This window comes from Triturus cristatus, chromosome 3_1 (genome assembly GCF_964204655.1).
Source record: "Triturus cristatus chromosome 3_1, aTriCri1.1, whole genome shotgun sequence".
In the NCBI taxonomy this organism is placed as follows: domain Eukaryota; kingdom Metazoa; phylum Chordata; class Amphibia; order Caudata; family Salamandridae; genus Triturus; species Triturus cristatus.
The window spans coordinates 652,459,173-652,482,794 of NC_140583.1; the positions used below are offsets into that span (position 1 = coordinate 652,459,173).

Consider the following 23,622-nt stretch of genomic DNA (forward strand, 5'->3'; position numbering starts at 1 on the left):
ATATTAGTTATAGATTCCTTACCGCCCCACCAATCCTCACCGTTCTGCGAACTGACTTCTAGAGTTAGGGACTCCCTTTCAGGGCCCTAGTTTTGTGCACCAGTGGTCAGTGTCTTGCATGGCTCTGCGCTTCTGGTGTGGAATGTTGTGTAAAGGACTGACATCAGCGCGCAGGGGTGGCGTCTAAGTAGATACCACGATGTCATCCCTGCGATGCCGATGACGAACACAAAGTCAACCGACGCCACCTACCGATGCGCAGGGGTACTGCAACAAAAACAATTCTCTGGATCCAGTCTGACGCCTGGGGGTAATTCTAAGGTAAGGAATCTATTACTAATATATGTCTATTACAGATGTATGTAAGGTAACTAACTTGTTCTCCACAAACTTCGATCTGATCTTTTCCCACCCTGGTCATGGTTGGGAGTTTACTCCATCAAAAGGCGGGAGTATCTCCTCTTCCATGTTGGAAAGGAGAACAATTGAATTGGAGAAATGGGAGCCCGGGGACTATTTCCATGACATTCCACTAGTAAACCTGGAAAGTTGCATCTGGCACAGCTTTCCAGGTGTACTACTAGAAATGTTGTGAATTGCAAAAACGTATATGAGTACATTCAAGTGGAGGTGCAACCTTCCACACCTACTTTTACACCTTGATTCTTGTCCTAATTTGAATGGCTTGTTAGCCAGCGCAGAGGCAGTTACAGGAGTCTGATCTTCATTTAACAACTGCACAGACAACTAAGGACCTGTGGCTAGGAGATAAAAATGAATGGCAGGATAGGCCACTCAACGAAAACAACTGCCCTCCTCATTGTCATATCAGAATCTATGTGTTGTGAAGATTTTTCTAGAGTTCCTTGGGTTGTAGCAGATGTTCATAAGTCGGTAGTTCTTCTTCCCCATCTTTGATCACTGGTGTAATTTGTGTCTGCGTGTCTGCCACACAAGACTAGCAGTCAGAAGTCACACCAGTCTGGCATCTATAGATCTTGCGAGGATAAACCTTAACTTATGCTGCAAAGATGTGTTTGATCCCGTGGATGGAATGCTTTTGGCACAGGTTGATCTGACCCTCTACCAAGCACTCAACCTTATGGAGAAGAATTCAAGGCCACCTCTTTCTGCATTAAAGGTGTCCTGCGACCTTAGCATGGCGGTGATAACTGATTGCTCAGACAATGTCCTTGCTCTGGATTTGAATGCCCACTTCAGGTAGGTCAGTTTTAACTTTCTTCCTAGCTGGTATATATACTGCATGTGGGAGCATTTTTTCTTGTGGTAACTCTACGTGAGCGTATTGCAACCTTTTAATAATAGATTGAAATCTTAACATAGTTGTGTTTGTACTTTAGCATTATTTGACCTCCATTTAGAAGCCTCAGTGAACATAAATATTAGGAGCTCATAACCAGTGTAAATTTCCCTTGTGTATACAGACAGTATCCGGATCAGCTGCTGGTTCAGAGATCTTCAGATACCAGCTCTATGACTCGGCCGGAGGGGATGGATGAAGAAGATCTGACCTGTTCCTATCATAATATGAACCTTCTGAAGTTACCATTTCAGCCTGACAGGTAATTGGTATAGAGATGCACCAATGGGAACAAAAGCCTATATTCATAGAAATTTCTCCTCTTCTACTTGCAATGGCAACTACAATGTATTGAGATTGAGTGGTTCGATAATTGTATTAACCCCAAGTGGCTAGTAAATTAGATTGGCACCTATATAATCCCTTTTAACTTCACAGCAGACCTGAAATCTTTGAGTGCAAGTTCCTTGACCTCTTAAGTAGCCTCAGTTGTCATTTGTGGGTACTTGTAGTAATCCTTGTGCTGGCATGAACCATACTTGGTAGACTTGTCTTATATCTCTCCCTAACCTGCCTCTGAAAAGTGTTAAGTTCTATACCGCAGCCCATTATGGCTTATTAGCATTTAGCGCTTCCAAAAAAGCTGGACTTTTTAAAGGTTTCTCTCATGGTATGGTGCAATTCACTAGCAATTCATTCAACAATCAGAATAATTTCTGTAAGACAAGCAGAACTAGAGCAGAGTTTATCATTTGTTCGCCTTATCATTGGGAGGCTAGCAGGACTGAGAAATGGTCAGTCACATGTCAGGATCACCTTACCAATTTTCATATGAAAGGCTGCTAGTGCTGGTTCAGACTCCGTCAGATGTCACTGAAAGATTGATCGTGCTGATACAGTCATGTTAGGTTCACCTCTGAAAACCCAGATGTGCTGCTTGTTAAACAGTGATGGTGATGGTGCAAAGTTACTCACACCAGACTGCAAGCACCCTCTTAATATCCGACTTATGCTCTATGGTGAAGTAAACTTAAAAACAAATACCAGGCTTATTTTTACAGTTCATATCCACCTATGGGTTTGCTTGGTACTGTTGACACATAACAGATGTTTGTCACTCAGCTCCATGATACTCATTTGATAAATTCTGAGTGCATTCGCCGGGATTTAGTCTGTGTTCTTCGGGTCAAACTCAAATACCGGAACTGGAATAATTAGTGTACTGAGCCCCCGCCCCCTCACCTCTCCCCACCCTGGCTAACTGCAGAAATGTTGACATTTAATTTAAATAAAATCGTAACTTAAATCGATATTTTATTTATACTTTAAGAAAAGTAGATTGAGTGGAGGCACGGTTGGTCTAGTAGTATCATTAGTTTTATTGAATTCGTCTACCTCTTGGTCTAGTGACAATTAGTTGTTTTTCTTGTCCCTTGGTTACCTTGGCATACCTGGAACCTCTGAACCTAGAAAAATAAGGACTATGTACAGATCAGAATTGCGCCAGACAGAAACAGAATTGCGCCAGACAGAAACAGTCGTAGACTGCCAGGTGCTACGTTCAACAATGCATCAGGGAGAGCTGAGTATTTACTGGCTTTCATAGGGTACGGACACACACCAGAAAGAGCTTGGCATGGGCTGGCAGATACTGGCAATAAAGATGCACCAGGAGACCTAAGCTCAGAATGCCACTTGATGGCTACACAGATGCACCAGGAAGAGCTAAGCTTAGACTGTGGTACTGAGGCAGCAGACAACACAGGCCTGATTATGATGTCAGTGGGACTGCCACTGACAAGCTGCCGGTGGTGGTCCCACTGACATGCAGCTTAGGGGTCTGACCATCGCATTATCAAGGAGCCCGTCGGACCGACCGTGATCCCTACAATGGGGGCGGTGCCTGCGCAGGCACCGCTGTAGGGATTACATTGTCCCTTTACAGCTTTTCATGGCGATCTAATCGCCATGGAAAGGCTGTCCGAAAGAGACTTTGAGGGCCATCAGGAGGGCCCCTATCCCCCTTGGGCCTCTGCTATGTGGCCGTGGGGGCACCTGTGGCACTCCCACTAACATCCTACCATGTGCCAGGCATGCCAGAACTACTTGGGAATATTTACAAATATTAAAAATAAATAAACTTTTGAATGAAAATATTGAATTGACCCATCCACCATTTGCAGACCAAGAAAATGCTGATCATGGGAATTTCTGTGGGATCACAGTGTAAACCAGTGAGGCCCTAGGCTTCAACCAGTGGGTGAATGGCCTAACTCATGGTGGGACACGTTCTCGACCTAGCCTTTGCACACATCTTGAAAAAAAACTCAAACAGAGCTGTGCTACTACAGACTCCCTCCCTCCACCTGTCACACCAAACATACTGCTTCATTCCCTCAGTAGGGACAAACTGCCCATCCTGGTCATGCTCAAAGGAGTTGAGGCAACCTTCAGTATTTTATTGTCTTGTATTGCAGAATTCATATAGCACCTTATAGCATCGATGGCGGAATCATAAAGCACTCTGATTTACATCAGGTTCCTGGGATTTTTTTTATAGGGCCTGGTGAAAAGGGTGTTGGTTGAAGGCCTATGGGCATGTATAGAAGGTGTGCTGTCAAGGCTAACCCCATAAAGCCTGCACACCCTGACACCTTTTTAACTAGTCAACATGGAATGCCAAAAACAAGACTACTTTTATGCTGCCAAGCTAGGCAAACGGCAGCTGGACTCTTTGCGGAGTCAACAGGAAAAATACTGTCAGTGAGTGAAAGGAAGGAAGCAGGGTTCTGAGCATGGTGATAGACTGTTTATTTGTTGTGATGTAGTGTTCCTTAAAGAGGTGTTTTCTTCTCCCATCTGATGCCATGTGACATACCCCTGGGGTCATCATCGCCTTATTATTATTGAGAGCCTGATTGGAGTTAGATCTTGGCGGCCGGGTTAGTCCGTTACAATGCTGACGGATATCCCGTCCGCCGAATTTTAAATCCCATAGGGTATGATAGGATTTATATTTCAACAGATGGGATATTCGTCACCGTTGTGACGGAGTAACCCTTTCACCAAGATCTAAATCAGCTCCACTGGCACAGCTTTCCAAATAATTTTCCAAATGTACTCTATCACCCAAATCTGCTTCTGATTGAAAAATAGTCCCATCAAGTCATATGATATGTGTATCATTATATTAAAGAGACCTTCCTCTATATTAATGAGAAAAACCAAGAATTCAGATTATTAGAACAGAGTCTGATATGTTTTGTCTACACCCTCTCTCCAAACATTGGAATGACTCGATCCATCTAGATGAAAGTAGGGAAGCCAAGGGCACTATACTACTCTAAGCTTTTGTTTGCTTCTCAAGCCAAGAGTGTGGTCAAGATTGTAAACCTGCAACTCTCCCTACTTTGGAAAATCTTAACACTTACTCAAACCAACAACTGGGTTGAGCTGATAAATGTTATTGTTATGGTATGTTTTGACCATTGCAACACCATCTACACAGGGCTCCCTAGCAACTAAGCAGCATGTTGCAAGAGGTACCAAATCAATCAGCCAGAATTTGATTTAGTTTTCATAACCACAACCACACACATGCACCCCCAAAAGAGGACTCGGGGATTGTGTTCAGCAAAGTGCATAAAGGTTGCTGGGGCAGGTGAAAGATACTTGCTAAAAATTGTCTCCTTTTACACACCAACCAGGATTGTATGAAAGAAAAACACTGTGCCTCAGCACTCCTAATGTCCTTATTTTAGTCCTAGCCAGTATGCGATAATCCTCAAAGTATCCATAAAGCTGTTCACAAAAAATATGTCAATCTTAGTAAATCATTACACAAAAGTTTTAATTATCCAACGTCAATGCTCCACTTAGCACTTAGAAATCATATCTCAATGATTTATGTAAGTCGTGTTCCTGATGTTTCATCGGTGTCAAAGGATGATGGCAGCCGACATGTGTTTCGTTACTTACTGCAACTTCTTCAAGGCTTCATTCTTTGAGCACTTCCGCTATTCTACGTAAAGAACAGCATATCAAATTTAAAGTGAAAACATTCAAGGGACCCTTGTTTAAAAAGCATCGAGATTTCAAGAAGTCGTTTGACAAAATCCACGTGGGAGTCAGATTGTTCCCTGAAAGGTTCCTGAAAAAGTATGTCCAAATCCCAAAATTCAGTCTGTGTAAGTAAGTAAACCGCTGTTCTAAAAGTAGTTGTCAAGCCTTACGTGGGAAAGACGTGTCTGTGTTCAGACAACAAATTTATTCGGACAACACCTTTAATCTTGCACTATTTAAAAGTAGAGTGCACAAGGGCTGTGATATGCCCCTAATCCTCGGCGATCCCGCCGTATGTTTCTCCGTCCAGCCCAGTCCCGCAAAGAAAAGTATCGACCTTAAAACTTTCTTGCCATGATTCAAACATTTCTTGTAATGATTTACTAAGATTGACATATATTTTTTGTAAGCGGCTTTATGGTTACTTTGAGGACTATTGCTTACTGGCTAGGACTAAAATAAGGACATTAGGAGGGCCAAGGCACAGTGTTTTTCTGTATTAAGAACACGGAAGTTCAGACGAATCACTGTGTAGCGACATCTTTGGTAGTGGGATGTTTTTGTGATCTTGAGAGGCACCAATACTGGGAATCTTTTACTTGTTAAAATATAGACTCTGTTTTTCTATAGGATTGATGTGCTGCTGTGGATGCCACCTCTGCCTTCTTGTCTTGTTTGTATCAGGAGTGTATTACCTGCAACTGCAAAACCTAACCAACAACCCTTCAAACAGCTGAAAAAATAGTGGCTGATAAGTGGATGTTCAGAGCTTGAGGATGTGGAATTTCATGAACAATTGCGTGGTTCAGGAATCCCTTGAACATTGACCTGTGTATTCTTGCAGTTAACTGAATTTAAGAGTCACAACTGAACTTAGCAGTCCGCTGTTCCAAACAATTTGTAAGAAATTGGGATACGCGTTGGCAGGGGTGTGGGGGTGGGGCTGAACCCTTCTCAACCAGCAAGGTGAAGACACAAGCAAATCCTAAATTAACCCGTGCTCAACCCTCATGTAGATTAGCACAGAGCAGTACGTCTTAATTCGGGGGCAAAGTGTAAAGTATTTGTGCGAAACCTCAAACAATAACACTGTGAAAACATATCACAAAAGGATCCCACAACAGAGTTAGAAAAATAGAGTAATATTAGTAAATATAACAACATTGAAAAAAAAAGTTTAATCAGTTGAACCGGAGATATTTAATTTGAAAAGATTTTTGTAAAAATAGCACCAAATGCTTAAAGCTCCAACTGTAGATAGCTGGTTGTGCTGGACCGAGACAGTCCCAAGCTCAAGCCTACCGCGATAAAGTGCAGGCCGGCCACAGGAACCCAGTTAGGCCAGCTGAACAAAATACCCTCAATCCTGGTTTGCGGAGCATTGCGAGGATCCGCGTTGAAGATGCATTGAGCAGCCGAAGCAGTGTGTCGGTTCTGAGATGCGGCAAGGCTGTGGTGCGAGGTCCTGTTGGGTCGTCGCCAAAGATCCCGTCGCCGAGGGCTTGCGATGCGAAGTCCAGAGTCTGGGAGGCGTCAGGCAGTCAGAGCGATGCAGCAGTTCCAATGTGGCGACGGGCTGCATTGCAATGCAGGTCTTTGCGGGGGTTCCGATCCACACGGCAGCAGCGATTTGCTTGTTCTGCTTGGGGCCGCGCCATGCAGCAGGAGGGATGCGTCGGTTCCGCTGCGTCCACAGAGGCTGGAAGAGCAACTTTGGCCCACTTCCAAGGGTGCAGGACTGGGATGAGACCACTTGACAGGGTAGTTTCACAGACGGCAGAGTCCAGGTGCAGATGCAAGGTTGTTGGAGCCTTCTGTCCCTGAGCCTCAAGGCAGGAGGCAAACCAGCTAGCACTTGGAATCACTCTGGGGTTTGGGTTCAATAGATGTAAGTCCAATCCGTCTCAGCCGGGCAGGAGGGTAGCAGGCAGCAGGTTACTACAGCAAAGATGCAGCACTTCAAGGCAGTAGTCCAGCAGAGTGGCAGTGTAAATTGGGCTGTCCCAGCTCATCCCTCCCATCCTGCCAGTAATGGCCCATCCGGCACACCTAAGCTCCCCATTGTGTGTGTGGCTGTCTGTGACCCAGGTACAGGCTATAGGCACCAAATGACCAAGGCAAAAAAAGCCAACTTTCTAAAAGTGGCACTTTCAAAATTATAATTTAAAATCCGACTTCACCATAAGTAGGCTGTCCGGAATTCGGTTAAAACCGACTCTACCCGACAGTACCCTACCGGAAAATCAGCTGACTCGGTTTAAACCAAGTGTCACGGATTTTCATTGCTGTTGCACCACTTGGCCACTTGCTGGAGCCAAAGTATTGCAGACCAAACTGCAATTTAGGCCCGAGAAGGAAGCAGCTCGGGACTTGGGCTTTTAATTGTGCCTTGTATTGCTTAATGCGCCTGTAAGCCTGGCTAACGTGGGGGTGGGCACTGGGAAAAGAGGCGGCACACTTGGGTTTTTAATTGTGCCTTGTATTGCTTAATGCGGCCCGTGAGAAAGGGCCCCCTGCCTGGCTAACGTGGGGGTGGGCACCGGGGAAAGAGGCGACACACATGGGTTTTGAATTCTGCCTTGTATTTCTTAATGCGGCCCGTGATCAAGGGCCCCTTGCCTGGCTAACGTGGGGGTGGGCACCGGGAAAAGAGGCGGCACGCATGGGTTTTGAATTCTTCCTTGTATTTCTTAATGCGGCACATGAGCAAGGGCACCCTGCCTGGCTAATGTGGGGGAGAGGAGCTGTTGTGGTCTGCCATTTGTCTGCATGCGGCCGCACCGGACTAATTCACAGGTCTTTAAAAGGCATTATAATGGCGATGACAAAGCTACAGGTATCCGGGCTCAAAGTTGTGTCACCGTTCTGCTACATTGTAATGGCAATGACAAAGCTACAGGTATCCGGGCTGAAAGCCGTGTCGCCGTTCCTTTATCATGGGCTCTGTTCAGGGTGCCCCTGGGGAGCCTGGAGGGGGACAAGAAGAGACAAATTCTTTTTTAAGCGGTTCTGAAGGGTGCCTGGTGTAGCGGCCTACTAGCACCCCCATTAACCCAGCCGGGCGTGTGCGCCGGCGGTGCAGTGAGCCCCGACTGAGTCTCTGCCATCTCAATATATTTGTTCATTACCCTACACACACACACAGAGGCTTTTGGAAATGTACTCGGGGCACAGGGCAAATAGAATCAGCTGCCTTCATTTCCCCCACGATCTGAAGCAGCATTTGCTACAAACAGGCTCAGCGATTTATATAAATATTTTGGTATACATTTATATCCCCCAGAACTGGTTTCATCTCAGTGAGCATTGCGCGCCTGCAATGCCTGTGGGTGTAAGATTATTGCTATTAACGTGGAGCGAAAACTTTTCAAAGAGGAGTTGGCATATGTGTTTGTCAATTGAAAAATGATAAATGTTAAAAATATATAAAGGGCTGATTAAATCTTTTTTTTTAATGAGCCGAATACTAATATTAAGGTGCAAATACAACATTCCATGACCAATTGCCAATATATTTTTGTTTTCTCATTTTATTTGAAAGCAGATAAATAACAATAAAAAACATTATTAAAATATAACCAGGTATACAAATCAGTCTCACAGTAAACTGGACTGTCAGTCTAACACCGTTATTAACATTTGCCAAAATATGCTACACCATTAACCACGTTCTATTTAAAGATTTCTATTGTTTTTCTGAATTGCTTGCGGCTGTATTTTGTAATAACTTTCCTGATGGCCTCAGAACACTTTGTCTTGAGTGGTTAGCAAAACGCCCTTCATATACTTAACAGTACAGTGAAAGCTGTGGTCACGCGTCAAGTATTTCTCCATGGTGTGGTCTGACATCAAGCCTCATTACATGGTGTGGTCGAGCATCAAGCCTTACTCTTTGTCTGCATGCGGCCGCACCCGATTAATTCACAGTTCTTTATAAAGGCCATTTACTTAACGAGGCTTTGTTGTTCTTGCACCCCTCCGTAGAGCCCCTGCAAGGGGCATTCAAGCACCACCATACGATGTTGTTTAAGGTTTGTATTTTACTACAGATTAAGTTCCAGCAACTGTCTTTCTCATTTCGTTCCGGTTGTAAAGCACCATCTGAACATAAAATATAGACAGGAGATCTTTAGCAAAAAAACTTTATTTTAATGTTGGTCTGCCTTTCTCCGCAATCCACTCTAAAAAAGTAGCTTCATATATTTGCACTCATCGAAAACAACATCTTTGAGAGACCTATTGCGCAAATTATACTCAGTGTAATTCCCTTCTTTGTAATGCCTCTGTTGACATTTAAGTGCATCGGAACAATTTACTAATTAGTTCTCATCATTTTCGTGCATGGATCTGAATCTGCTTATATGAAAATGTTAAGCACACGGATTAAACGAGAAATGACCCAAGTAAACTAGGTTAGAAAATGTGATTGCTGAAATCGCAAACCAGTTATCATTCTTTTACAAAACATGTTTTTGTAATCATTGTGATACTGCAATGGCAAGATTTAAACTTCACAAACTCAAACACTTAAAGCATATACTCTTCCATAAACCTTGAAAATAACAGCAGGAGAGGATGTAGTCTAATGGTTAGGGCGGTGGACCTCAAATCTGGCGAACGGGGTTCGAGTCTCGGCAATGACGCCTAACATCCTGTGATTCTGGGCAAATCACGTAATCTACCCGTCCCTAACAAAAATGAATGTGCCCTTGTGTAACGCAACAGGTACTCATGTGAAGTGCTTCAATACCTTCAGGTCGAGTTAGCACTATATAAATCGCAGAGGGGAAAAAAAACAGCAGTGAAAACCAGCCTAGCTTTAGTCAGAGCAGTGCCATCATGCTACGTGATTTGCGAGGAGTGCCCAAACCATGAACATGTCACCCAGCTCTCACTTTCTTCAAATGACAACACATTGATTCTAAATGGACAATGAGAACTGCCTGCCTTGCCTACAACGCCCAACACCCCCAGAAATGTCTCATAAATTACCCATACCTGGAGAGTCACAAAACCTGCGATTCCAAAAAGTTCTCTCTGTACCCCGCAGTTCAAGAGGTGTGCCTTGCACAGAGTCTCCCTTTTTAGGCAAATTTCCAAAAGTGCTGACTTAACCTTACAGACATCAAGGCCTCGGGCCCCTTCCCTGGGGTGCTTTTAGCCTACTAGCTCCTGTGACCAGAACTTGTTGTTTTCTGTTACTCATTGCAACACAAGTGCGCTCTTCCCTGTTTGCACAGTCTATTAATCCTCACTTTGGTACTCTGCACAAGTGTTAGATCCCTTCCATAAAGGGGAATTTTCTCCAGACTTCGAAAAGTACAGCTTCATTTTTGACCGCTTTAATACCTCTAAGGGCATATGCACCCAGTTCAACGCATATGTTGCAGAACCTGGCCCAGAGAATGTCAACCTTGAGGTGCACCAGTACTGGCATGGAAAGCTCCGTCAGTGGCCAGAGTTGGCAAATTGTGTACTGGCTGTTTTGGCATTGCCAGTCTCAAGTGCCAATGTCGAGAGGGCCTTTTCACAAATAAAGGTGTACATGGGAAGGAAAGAGAGAGCGCGAATGACCAAAGAATCACTGAAGAAATATTGTATGGTGTACTACAATAAATTTAACTTGTAAAAATGTATTTGGACCTCATATACACTGTACGTACACTGTCTCTATACCATGCATCAATCAAGAAAGCAAGCAATAATAAAAGCAAAGCGTTCCATAAACACCGGTAAAACACCGTTTCAGTTGTTTTTTATGGCAATGAGTAACCACTGAAAAGCACTGTTTTTTTGAGGTATTGAAATCGCTGGAAAACACTGAGAAAACACCACCAGAATTTACCAAAAATAGAAACTGAAAACAGGATAGCCTAACCATAAGTTAAGATTTTAAATTCCTTTTCCAGAGACACCAAACGTAAACTAGTCATCTGTTCCCATTTGGAAATTTCACTTATAAAGTTTAACGAGGTAACTCCAATGTTCTCCTATTGAAGAGTTAGGCCTTGCAGTAGTGACTTACAGGAAAACTATAAAAATAGTACAGGTGCTACTTTTTAAATACAATGCCTACCCTGGGGTGACATAGACTTATTAAAAAGGAAGGTTGGGGCCTGGCAGAAAGGTTTACTTTGCTAGGCCACAATGCCAGTTTAAAAATGCACACAGGCTGCAATGGCAGGCCTGAGACATGTTTAAAGGGCTATTAGGTGGGTGGCATAACCAGTGCTGTAGGTCCACTAGTAGCATTTAATTAACAGGCTGTGGGTACATGTAGTACCTCTTTACTAGGGACTTAGAAGTAAATAATTAAATAGGCCAATTGGTGATAAGCTAATGTTATCATGTTTTAAGGAGGGAGCAGATGCACTTTAGCGCTCGTAGCAATGGTGAAGTGAGTGGAGTCCTAAGGCCAACCAAAACGAGACGAGCAAAAAAAGTGGAGGAGGAAGGCAAAACATCTGGACGAAGACCACCCTAAGTCTGGCAGGTCTAACAATTGTACTATAAATTCTGTCACTCCTAGTTTCTTTATGGTGTTCTGGGGTAACTGAAATGTGCTGCATAGTACTATATAAACTATGCCTTGGAGAAATATACATTATGCTAGCAATATTCACGTAATTTCAGGAATTTCGTTTTTTATGAAATTTCTGAAATCACAGCATTACGCCATATTGCGTAATTACATGCCATACGCATTAAAATTATTTCACGACTGATCCATTCGCTGTTGTTCACGGTGGCCAAAAAGTAACACCAGAACATTTTGCACTAAAATGTAACATGAAATGATGGATTTGCATTTTGTGTAATTACTTGTCACTATGCCGAAATGTCACGTAATAACGCAAAAGCAACCTGTGCAAATTTCGCGCACTCTATATAAAACTATTAGGTATGTATAGCTAGATTTACCTCTGTCCAGTAAAAATATCTGTGTATTCTACCTCGTTATTCCATCTGTGTGTCCAGGTAGATTAAGTAGATGTATGGGAAGATGGAATGCACCTTGTTTGTTGCTGATTCATCAGTCTGACTATGGGGGTTTTGGGACAGAAGTCCTTTCCCAGTGTTCATGGTGGACAAGACCGTCTGTCTTTGTTTCGACTTCCGTCTCTGAAACTAGAGTTTCCTGGTGGGTGATGATGAGGTTTGCCATCCCTTCCATTGTCTAGTGTAGCTTTCCCCTGCTTAGTGAAACTCACACCTTGATGTTTCCTCCTCTGTTGTTGGCTGGTTGTGCCTAGCAATGAGGACTTCTGGCTGCATCTTTCAGGGCTCATTGTGCCTCATGACTGACCATTCTGGCTGGTCTGATCTGTGACTGCCTATGCCAACTACATGCTCAAATAGGATCAATGAGAAGAGATGCACTCCCCCTGATTGGGGAAAGATTTCAAGATGTCTACAAAGCAGTATTTAGGCACCGCTTTCCACTGCTGGATACATTATTTATTAATTTATTTATTTTCAAATGTAGCGCAAATATAGTGCATACTCCACTCATCCAGGTTTCAAATACTGCCCACATCAAGCTAGACTAGCAGGCTGTTGTGCATTTACGTTGAGATGTTGTTCTACATGAGTAGGGTAGAAGAGATGCATTAAGACTGACATATAATAGTCCACAGGTCCAAGAGTTCAAGATCTCGAACTCATAAGATGGAACATTTGGGGGAGGAGGGGGTCAATAACCTAAATAGCATATTGAAAATGGCACCACTGTAGAACCTTAGTGTTGCAAGAGATATATCTGCATCCTTGGAGTTGCAGGCACTTCTCTTCTAAGTGTGGGATAAAAGATACCTATTGCATCTGATTGAATGCTACTGTGACAAATTCACAAAGAATTGCACCTTAAATTTCTCAATCTTATTCAGATCGGTCAGTGTTTTTTTTTCTCCTAGTTCAAGAGGGATGCTTTTGATACACAGTTCACATTGGTATGCACTTATGGTCCCAACATAGACTTCACTGAGTTCTTTAATGGAGTCTTTCTCAAGTTTCGAAAGATGAATGCATGAACAATATTAGAGTTCGTGGAGTGATGGTTGATTACAACATACAGAGTGAGGCCCTTTGACAAACTCCTGTCTTTTCGATGGAAGGGCATTATATACATTGTTGCTATGCCTCATGGATATATGGAAACAATACCACAGCCCAGACAGGATTCTTACCTACTACTCAATGGTACATGATTTTATGTCCAGCTCTAGCTATTAGATGCTCACTAGAAAGCTTGCTCATTGGGTCACATCTGCTGACTTTCTTCTTAGAATGCTTCCTGATCACTTCCCTTAGTAGTACATTTAGCAATACCATCTAGGGCCCATTTTGGCAGTTCTCCACCGAGACTCTGGGTGATGTGTTCAGAGCAGATGCAGGATTTTTCAGACGAATGCTTGAGCATCTCTCAGGGTGTGCATAGTATGTGGGACCTGCAAGATGTAGATCTAGGGTATTTACATGGCCTCATAGGCTGTTGTCCTGATGGTGCTATGTGTGCAGATGGGAATGGATAGAGCGTCAACTTGCAGAACTGGAGGCACAGTATGTGGAGCTGGGCAGGAGGGAGCTAGTGACCGATTTGACCTCTGTTCTAGTGTTGTTCCCGGAACTCGTGGATTGAGGCCAGCTTACTTGGTAGATATGTCAGGGCAAGGCAATATGGAGATAATGAGACAGCAGGCCAAGAGCATTGTAGCAGTGAAAGACAAGTTGGGTCGGGCAGTGTATGACAATTCTGTAAATAGATGTGTTCATGGGCTTCTGTATAGACCTTTATAAGTTAAGATCCTCTGTTTCAGCAACCGACATGGCTCAGTACCTAGATGATGTCACCTTAGAGTGGATTGATGATGCCATTAGTTAGCCTCTGTTGGAGTCCATCTCACTGGAAGCAGTAAAAGGAGCCATAAGTATCCAAACTGGGGGAAGGTGCCAAAGTCAGACCAGATTATTTGGAATTCTATAAAGCGCTCTGGAACTTATCACACAGCTGTTGTCTATATATGAAGAGGCAGTGGTCATGATGAAACTTCTAAGTCCATACAAATATATCATGTTTTGTTCTTCCTGCTCTTCATTGTCACTTATAAATGTGGATAGGAAAATTGTAGCTAGAATTGTAGAAAATAAACTGAACCTGTCGGTCTCTTATCAGGCTCGCTTTATGTAGATCCACTAGCTACACTATGACATGGAGGCGGTAGTCATCTTTCTCGACAAAAGAAAGGCCCTTGACTCCTTGTTATTGAGGTAGAGCACATTTGTACCCATCACATTGCCTGGGTGAGGGTCAGTGGTCTTTTATGAGAACTGCTGGGCATTTTCATAGGGGATGAAGCTGGACTGTATACTTTTGCTACTTCTCTTAGCAGTCGCAATGGAACCATTGGTCTTTCTTCTCCAGGTACGTCACTTATGCAAGAATATTTGTTGCTGTCACTATGTGATATTTGTGATGTGCCCAAAAATGAATCGTTGTCAAGGGCTGGAGAGTGAGACTTCTCTGGTATTTTGGCTTTGTTAGTTGTAAGGTAAGGGTGACACCCCTGTTACAATATATAATGTATGATGAATCAGGTGTCCGTATCAGTGATGAAGGGTAGCATTGAATGGAGGATAAAGCCATTGGACATTAAAAAAATCCAAATCAATGAGAATTAAAGACAGAAGATTCTAGAAGATAACTGAAGAAAACTGTCTCAAGAAGCACCAGCGCAACAGGCTAATTCTGAACTGAAGACCATGTGCTCAGAGTGCAGAGAACTACAGAAAACTCTTCGGCAACAGGAGACCACAATGATGCAGCACCGGGTATCAGACTCCATTAGAAGGTAAGCTCGCATTGGGAGTGCTGTTTTAACAATACACCCCATCCGCAGAGACCCAGGTTCAGACAGATTGGTATGAAGAAAATGTCAGATCAGGAATGGAGCATGAATAGAAGAAGCAGTCACTGAGGATTTTCCAAACTCCGGAGTGCCATCAGCAGAAACTGGATGTGGAGGAAAAGTAGACTCATGATACAGATCATCTCGATTACGGTTTTAACTATGACTCACGGAAGGTTGGATACATCTTACAAGAAGAAAATGAAAAGCTACAGGAATAATCTGTTTGCAGATGTTAAAAGGACTTTAAAATCATGGTCTGAACTGAGATGAGTAGTTTGAAATCGGGAAGATAACCAGATCTTATGTCCCTGTCCAGGCTCAAAATTGTGCGTTGCTTATTTTGTTTTCCATGGCAAGTTTTGACTGCTGCAGATTTGTAGCTGTTCATTTTCTCGGTCTTCATTGTTGGTCAAAGCAATCCTCCTCTGCGGGCACCAAAAAACAAATGGATTGGAAGGAAGGCCACAGGGATGAAAACCGAAATTGGAGACAATTTAGTTGCAGAATAAGTAACGTTGTTATACGTGAACTGAAAATATATTGTGCAAAGATACGGATCATGTTGCTGGGACTTTGAATTTCATCCAAACTCTCTTGGTTGATCTGAGCATGAACATCTCTTAATCTTTCCAGGAAGATTTGTGACAGTCCTATGACTCTGTTACGTAATAGTAAGGTTGTTCTTGATTCTTATCCTCATTAAAACTGCAGCAAAAGAGAGCATTTTAAGATCTCGGAATATAGGTCACTTGGAAGACCTATTGGAGGAAAAAATAAGCTAAGTTGGTTTGACCGCTGTTTCGACTTTTCATCTTCTGTAAAATTTGTACAGTCCTGATTCAGAAGGCTGGTGTTCATTAAAAGTTGTCTTGATTCCTCACAGGCCTATTTTATAGCTAGAAGCCTTCCTCTAGGAGTAAATATGTTTGCTCACATGGAATCGGACCATTTAGATAAAACACTGGATGTTCAAGACCGTCACCTGGTTGCGGTTGTAACAAAGCTGCTCCCACTGCTTTATCTAGGGTGTCGGTTTCAGAGCCAAAGTGTCTTGTGGGATAAAGATGCCTCCATACAGTAGCTTTAGTAAAGGCTTTTTTGAGATCTGTGTCCTCAGGAGTCTAGTCCCAACTGAAGCCTTGTCACTAATTTTCTTTCTTAAGTAGACATGCTAATAAGACAAGTCTTCAATGTGAAGCCATTAATAAATTGACAGTAAAAGTTTGCTAAACTTAAGGAGCATGGAGTTTGATAGGTGATGACTAAATTTCAGTAGCAACAGCCTTTTGTGGGTCCATAGAGTCACCAATTAAACTCACTCAGGCAATTCCCAAGATATTCAGGATGATATTTTTGAGTTCAAACTCTCCTGACTTACAACACATGTTATGCTGTTGTTGTCTGTTTAGTATGGTGGTAATACGTCTTTAATGATCCTCTAAGGTCTTAAAAAAAAACATTATGACATCTAAGACTAAGAATGTCTGAGAAGACATGATTAGTGAACCATTGGAAGACCGTGTGGGCAATACAATACAGAGTCCAAACAGAACTCTGTACTTAGCAAGCCATAATGGCGTTCCAAAGGCCATCTCCCTGTCACTGCACTTTCTTATACGGAGTAGACGGTACACTCCACAATAATTCAACTTAGTAAAAATAAAGGATCCTCTGACAGCCTCCAGGATATCTCCTACCACAGACATCGGGTACTTATCTTTAATATTCGCCTGGTTTAATTCTCAAATATGAATGCATTGTCTCTGCTCTTGATTTTTCTTGGGAACAAAGCCAATGGAGTGCCTGCAGGTGAGCTTGAACTTACACTCAGGCATATGATAATCGAAGTTCACATGGTGAAAGGAAATAATTGTGTTTTTTTTTTCAACGATATCAGCAAAGATATAATGGGAGCTAGTACAAGTGATTGAAGGGGATAAGAAAAGTATGGGAACTGTGATCCTGACTGCAGTGGAGGGGTCGGGGTAAAAGACCTGGGTAAAAAGAACAACATTTTCTGTAACTATTTTATTTGACTTTCACCTTCAATTAACTGCATATAAAATAATTCACACACTTTAAATGAAAAATAAATTAATTGGGGGGGAATGTACTCTTTTAAGTTATTACGATTCTGCACGTTTGTGTGCTTAACCAGAGTTACAGAATTTAATCTTGGTTAGTGCAGTGGAGAATAATAAGCTTGTATATTTATAGTGACACGAGGTTCCAGCCTATCACAGAGAGCTTTGAATATGGTAGTCCTTCTTTTAAAATTGTTATTGTATTTGTATTATATTCGGTATAAGACAGACTGTCACAAAATGGCTTAGTGGTTAGGATAAAGCAAGTGCTTTCAAACTATATATTTTATTTACAAGCAATCAAGCTTTACTGAGTCCAAACATTTTTATGTATATGTCAATTGAAAGGACTCACTCTGAACCTGAGCTGGTAATAAGCTTGCATTACCTCTCAAAAAGTTTAAATCTTTATCTCGGTATGCTCTGGGTTTCAAGCAGCTTTTGCATTTGCTGATTAACCATTGCACATGTTTACATTTCTTTCAGGTAGCAGGAATCCATACAAGAAGGTGTTTTTCTTCTCTATCTTTCAGTCCCTCCCTCAGCTGCACAGTACAATAGACAACCCTCCCTTCGCTTTCAGTCAGAGGCACCTCAAAGTGGCATTAACCATTCAGGGGTAGTTGTGTTTTTTTTTTTTAAACAAAAAGTATGGGTACAGTTTTTGTAAAATTAAAAAGCTTGGGTATGTCGTTCCCTATTGATCCCGCCCACTTCAAACTCTGGCTGGCATAGATCAATTGAGGCAGGCAAAGACACAATTCTTTCACAGGACCTTGATATGTTGCCAGCAACTATCAGAAACAAATAATGTTCTTGGCAAAAGGATGTTGACAATAACAAGGTACAGTTAACCCAGATGTTATAAGGATTCTCTTTCAAACCATGGACTCTCAAAAATGTCTGCATATATGGGTGCACCACTAAATCAGAAGCCATTTTCCTTGTGTCATCCTGGCAAACTCAAAAGTGAAATTCTAATTTTTTTGACTGGAATTAAAGACTTGGAAGAATGATTGACTGCCAGAATCTGGTCTGCAACATTGTTTGGCTCTGTAGGTATTGGTTGTTTCTTGGTGCATTCTCTGTTCCTTTGCATGCCCATAGCCCTGGAGTCCAAAAGAGCAGAAATAGAAAAACAAGTATCTGAACGAAGAAGCAAGGGCGAATTGAATAACCCAGAGTCTGATGAGTTTAAGAAATCCCAGAATATCCTTGTTATGTGAGTGGTCTTAAATCCAATCTTACTCCCTGTTAAAGTGGAAGTGCTTGTGCATTTCCTGGAACCTTGATAGGTCTGATAGGGCAGTCTCAGACTAAATAACTAGGATCAGCACAAATCAGGCCAGACGTCCTCGTACATGCTTTCTTTATTTTTTTTGTTTAAACAATTTGTATTAAGGAAAAGAAAAACATAAGGCAATGACAAGACAATAGTTTGGTCTGCAGTATACTTTTACACAGTGCAGTGCAGATGGCTCCCGAGAAGTCCAATACACTCCCTTCCGGTGAATAATAGCAAGAATGTCCAGTCCAGTACATCTACCATGTGGCCATTACATAGATGATAAATGTGCAAACCTTATACGCACGCCAATTGGCACTTAGTAATCGAGCAATCACCTTATTCAGTTCTGTGGGCACATGATCGAGATCGGGGAGATCCAGTAATGCATGTAGTTCACGCTGTAATTCAACTGAAGGAGATAAACAGATATTGCCTCTGTATCTATTCCACTTTCCCCCATTTGTGGTCTCATTTCCTAGGGCACCCCTATGCTTGAATACATCCTTCTCAGCAATCATTGCCCTGTCCATGTCGACCGCCCAATGTCGCATGGTCGGGGCCGCCCCCACTTTTGCGCAATATTTGATTTGGCGATGGCCCACCCCAGTGAGGCCCACGTTTTCTCTGTTTGTGTTAAATCCGTGGCATCCCATACATTTAGGAGACACAACTGGGGGGAGGCCTTCAGAGTCTTGCCACCCGCTCTCTCCATCTGCTCTGTAACCCTGTTCCAGTAGTGTCGCACTATTGAGCAGTCCCATAGGATATGAATGAAAGTTCCCGGTTGTTGGCACTGCCGGAGGCACAGGGGGTCAGTTCTTCTACTCCATTTGGCCCAAACTTTGCACCTAAATATACACGGTGGAGGATCTTCAGTTGGACCAGGGGCATTCTCATGGGGATAGCCACTTCTCGAGGAGAAGCCAAAGCATCACGCCAATCCTCCTCGTCTAATTCCTCCAGGTCTGCATCCCAGTGTTGCCGCAGGCGCAGCATGGGGTCCGGGCGATTATTTAACAGCTGTTTATATGTGAGGGATATGGCTTTTTAAGGCATAGGGTCTAGTATCAACCTGTCCTCGAGCGGAGAGAACTCGGGCAGAGGGACATCTTTGGGTAAGGCAGCTGTGACTGCGTGGCTAATCTGCAAATACCTGAATGTCTCGGTTAGCGCTAATCGATATTTGGTCTGCAAAAGTGTCCAGTTTTCCCTTCACCCACATGTCCCCCACTGTCGAGATGCCTATCATGCCCCACCTGTCGAACCCGGGCCATTTGCTGAGCTGACCCAGTATGTCTGGTTCCCAGAGCGGTGTGGCTTTTGTAAGCTTTTTATACCAGCCCCATCTCCTATTTACTCCATGCCAGATCTACACTGTGCGAGCAATGGGTCCTGTGAGGTTAAGCTTGCAAGGGTTTGTGTAAAGTGCCCTAGTGTACCCCCCCACCCCCTTCCCAAAAGCCAACGGTCTGTACGAAAATTGGGGTCATCCTATTCCCCATGTACCCATTTATTGATGGCAACCAACTGGTACGCTTGATAATAAAGCCGCATGTCGGGTAGTGCAATAACCTCATCATGCCATCCCATTGTCAGTTTTCTCATGGCTATGCGTGGGGCCCGACAATCCCACAGCAGCCCCCGCACCACACTGTCGATACTGGCAAAATAAGTGTCAGGAATCACATTGGGAGTGTTCTGCAATGCATAGAGGAAACGCGGCAGTGCCAACATCTTGAACAGTGCCGCCCATCCCAGGAGGGTAAGGGTGAGGGATCGCCAATGCTTAGCATTGGATCAAAGTCGAGTCAGGGGTACTAGCAAGTGTGATTCATACAATAAGGTCAGATTTGGTGTAATATATATACCGAGGTACTTGAAGCCCTATGATGCCCCTGGTATATCATAGCCCTTAGGGTTGTTTGGCGGTACACCCCACAATACATAAAGTTGGGACTTGGTCCAATTAATTGCGGACCCCGAGGGGGCGCCAAAAATATGAAATATATGGAGGACCCTGCGGAGGGACCGTGAGAAGGAGGCCAAATATTGGAGAATGTCGTCCGCATATAATGAAATACGGTCTTCGTGATCCTCCATCTATTTCAGCCCCCTGATCTCAGGGTCTCCTTGGACCCAAACAGCCAATAGCTCTAGCACCAGGGCAAAGAGCAGGGACGACAGAGGACACCCCTGTCTGGTGCCCCTCTGCAAGGGTAATTGCCTGGAGACGTGGTTATTTACTGTCACATGAGCAGTCGGTTGGGCATAGAGCAGTTGGATCCACTTGATAAAGTTAGGTCCAAATCCCATCCTTGTCAGTACTGCAGAAAGAAAGTCCCACTCGATGGTATCGAACGCCATAGATGCGTCCGATGACAGCAGAGCTGCGTCCTCCCTGATCGCGTCACGCCTTCCTAGGACCCCGTGCAATCGCCTTAAATTCAAGGCTGTGTTCCTCCCTGGCATAAACCCTAATTGATCCGGGTGTACTAGCTCGGTAATGTAGGGAATGAGCCTGTTGGCCAATAGTTTAGCTAAGATTTTCGCCTCAACCGTGAGGAGTGATATGGAACGATAGGCTCCACAATCCTCTGATGGTTTGCGAATGACCACAATGGAGGCTGTCCTAACATCAGCTGGTAGAACCCCGACATCAAAGCTTTCGGCATACATTTGCAATAAGTGGGGAGAGAGTTTGGAAGTCATTGGCTTGAAGAATTCTACAGGCTACTTTAATGATCGACAGAAGTTCCGCCGCCATGGAGGACTGGGACGTCTCAGAAGACTTCTATACCAATGAGAAGTGAGAAGCGAACGTTTCGGCGATCTGCTTAGGATCAGTGATCATGTCTCCATCGGTACCACGTATTCAGGGAACCCACCTAGATATCTGTTCTGTTTTTCACCAACCAGGCCAGAAGTTTACCCGTCCGTTCACCATGCTCATAAATCTTATGGCGAGTGGTGTTATATCTCGCTTTGGCCTCTTCCGTCAAAAGTTGGTGATAGTCAAGGCGCACCATTGCTAACGAGTGTTGCGCATCAGGATCAGGGGTACAAGCCAGGGGTACAAGCCAGGGCTTTTTCCTTGGTCAGGATCTCCTCCTCGAGTTCCGTTATGCGCTTAGTAAGTTCTCTTTTATGGACGACCATCAGCGCCAGGGCTCTGCCTTTCATAACGGCACCGAACGCCCCCCACAACATATGCACTGAGGTAACCAACCCCACATTTTCCTTAAAATAGTAGTCAGCTTCTGTGAGCAGTGTTTCCCTAATGTGTGGTACCTTAAGTGCCATGGGATTTATGGTGAGGGTGGTGCGACGCTTGGGTAGTCCGAGTGTGAGCGTCGTGAGGACAGGGGAATGGTCAGAGACTCCATGCGCGAGGCACCTAGAGTCAGTGAAAACATGTATATCCTGGGCGTGTGTGAACACGTGATCAATGCGCGATTGACTATTGTGAGCCCCAGAGGGAAATGTAAATTGTGTGGTGGTAGGCTTTTTATACCAGCCCCATCTCCAGATATCTACTAAACCCACAGAGGCCAGGAACTCAGTCAATTGAGACCCTCAAGGGGGTCCCTGCGAGGCGGAAGGAGATCCCTGGAGCCGTCTACAGTCAGATTAAAGTCTCCCCCCCCCCCCCCTAGTACCAATAGCCTTAACGGCAAATCAAGCAGGAGCGCTCTAAGATCTCACAGCGTGAAACTCTGCAGCCCAGGAGGGACATATACGGATATTCAATTGAGAGTCTGCCCCTCCCAGGTGCCAGAGAGCAACACATATCTTCCCTGTTCATCTGACCAAGTCCTGTGTATCATAAATGGACAACCCCTACGCAGGAGCACACCGGCCCTACGTGAACCCAAAGTAAACCCTGAGTGAGCGACCAAACGATATCCCCATCTACTCAATGCCCCACACGAGTTGCCAACCAAATATGTCTCTTGGAGGAGGACAATTTCTGGCGCCTGGAGCTTCAGGTACTGAAGAACTATGCCCCGCTTAATTTTGTCTCCCAAGCCATTAACGTTCCATGTGAGGAATTTGAGAGCTAAGTGAGGTCCCATGTGTGTATAGGTAGGTGAGGAATGTTGATATAGGAGACCAGGGGCATGCTCATGTCTGGACAGCGGGGGTAGGGGATTCATGCGGGCATGCAGTGCGCCAGGAAATCAGACCGTGTGGTCATAGAATCTACCAAAGGACCCATGGACTCCTCCAGAATTACGTCTTGCGCTTCCAATGGTGGTGCAGTGGAACCCCAAGTGTGGACAAACCGTGTCACAGAGGAGGTGAAGTGCTGCACAGTACGACTTGACCCATCAATGAAAAAGACAATAAAAATTACAGTTGCATTGATACAAAAAACAAAAGAATGGGAACAAACCCCCCCAATACCCAACTCCCACCCCCCCACCCTGCCTCTCTGCATAACTGGTTCGAAACCACCCGCCACCCCCAACTTGCAGAGTGCCTGTCGCCCACCCTCAACAGTATCGAGAGCGTGTTCAACCTCACTCCCTGGAGCATCATTTTGTGAAGACATTAGTATCCCCGGCATTCAACTCTATATTTTGCAAGTCAGACTCGTTAAGTAATATTCATCAATAGTCAAGAGTGCAGTGCTGTGGCTATAGGAAACCAATAACCGCATAGAACCGGACTTCTATGAGCTCTAGCACGCTAGAGGACGTGCAAGAGGCAGTGAATACTAAAACAACATGCATCTATCCAATTTGCACTCAAGAAATCATTTAAACCAAAGGGCAGTCTCTCGCACTTGCCAACCACCGACCTCTTTCCATTTGGACTTTGCGTCATCGAGCCACCGTCTGGCGAGGACCCCTGCCGCTGGTGTTGTCTGCCAGCCTTACCATTATCTCCCATAGGTTTATGGGGACGTTTACCAACAGTCCGCCAGCCTTCGAGCCAGTCCCTTGCGTCCTCAGGTCT

The 23,622-nt window shown here is 44.0% G+C and overlaps 1 protein-coding gene across 1 annotated transcript in view; it reads left to right on the top strand.

Annotated features, from left to right (window-relative positions):
• Nucleotides 1-23,622, top strand: part of SPG11 (SPG11 vesicle trafficking associated, spatacsin) — a 623,940-nt gene that overhangs the window by 83,482 nt on the left and 516,836 nt on the right. Inside the window, exons 5-6 of the mRNA XM_085644681.1 lie at nucleotides 1,032-1,221; nucleotides 1,446-1,583. Coding sequence (XP_085500807.1) covers nucleotides 1,032-1,221; nucleotides 1,446-1,583 — 328 coding nt within the window. The remainder of the gene's footprint in view (nucleotides 1-1,031; nucleotides 1,222-1,445; nucleotides 1,584-23,622) is intronic.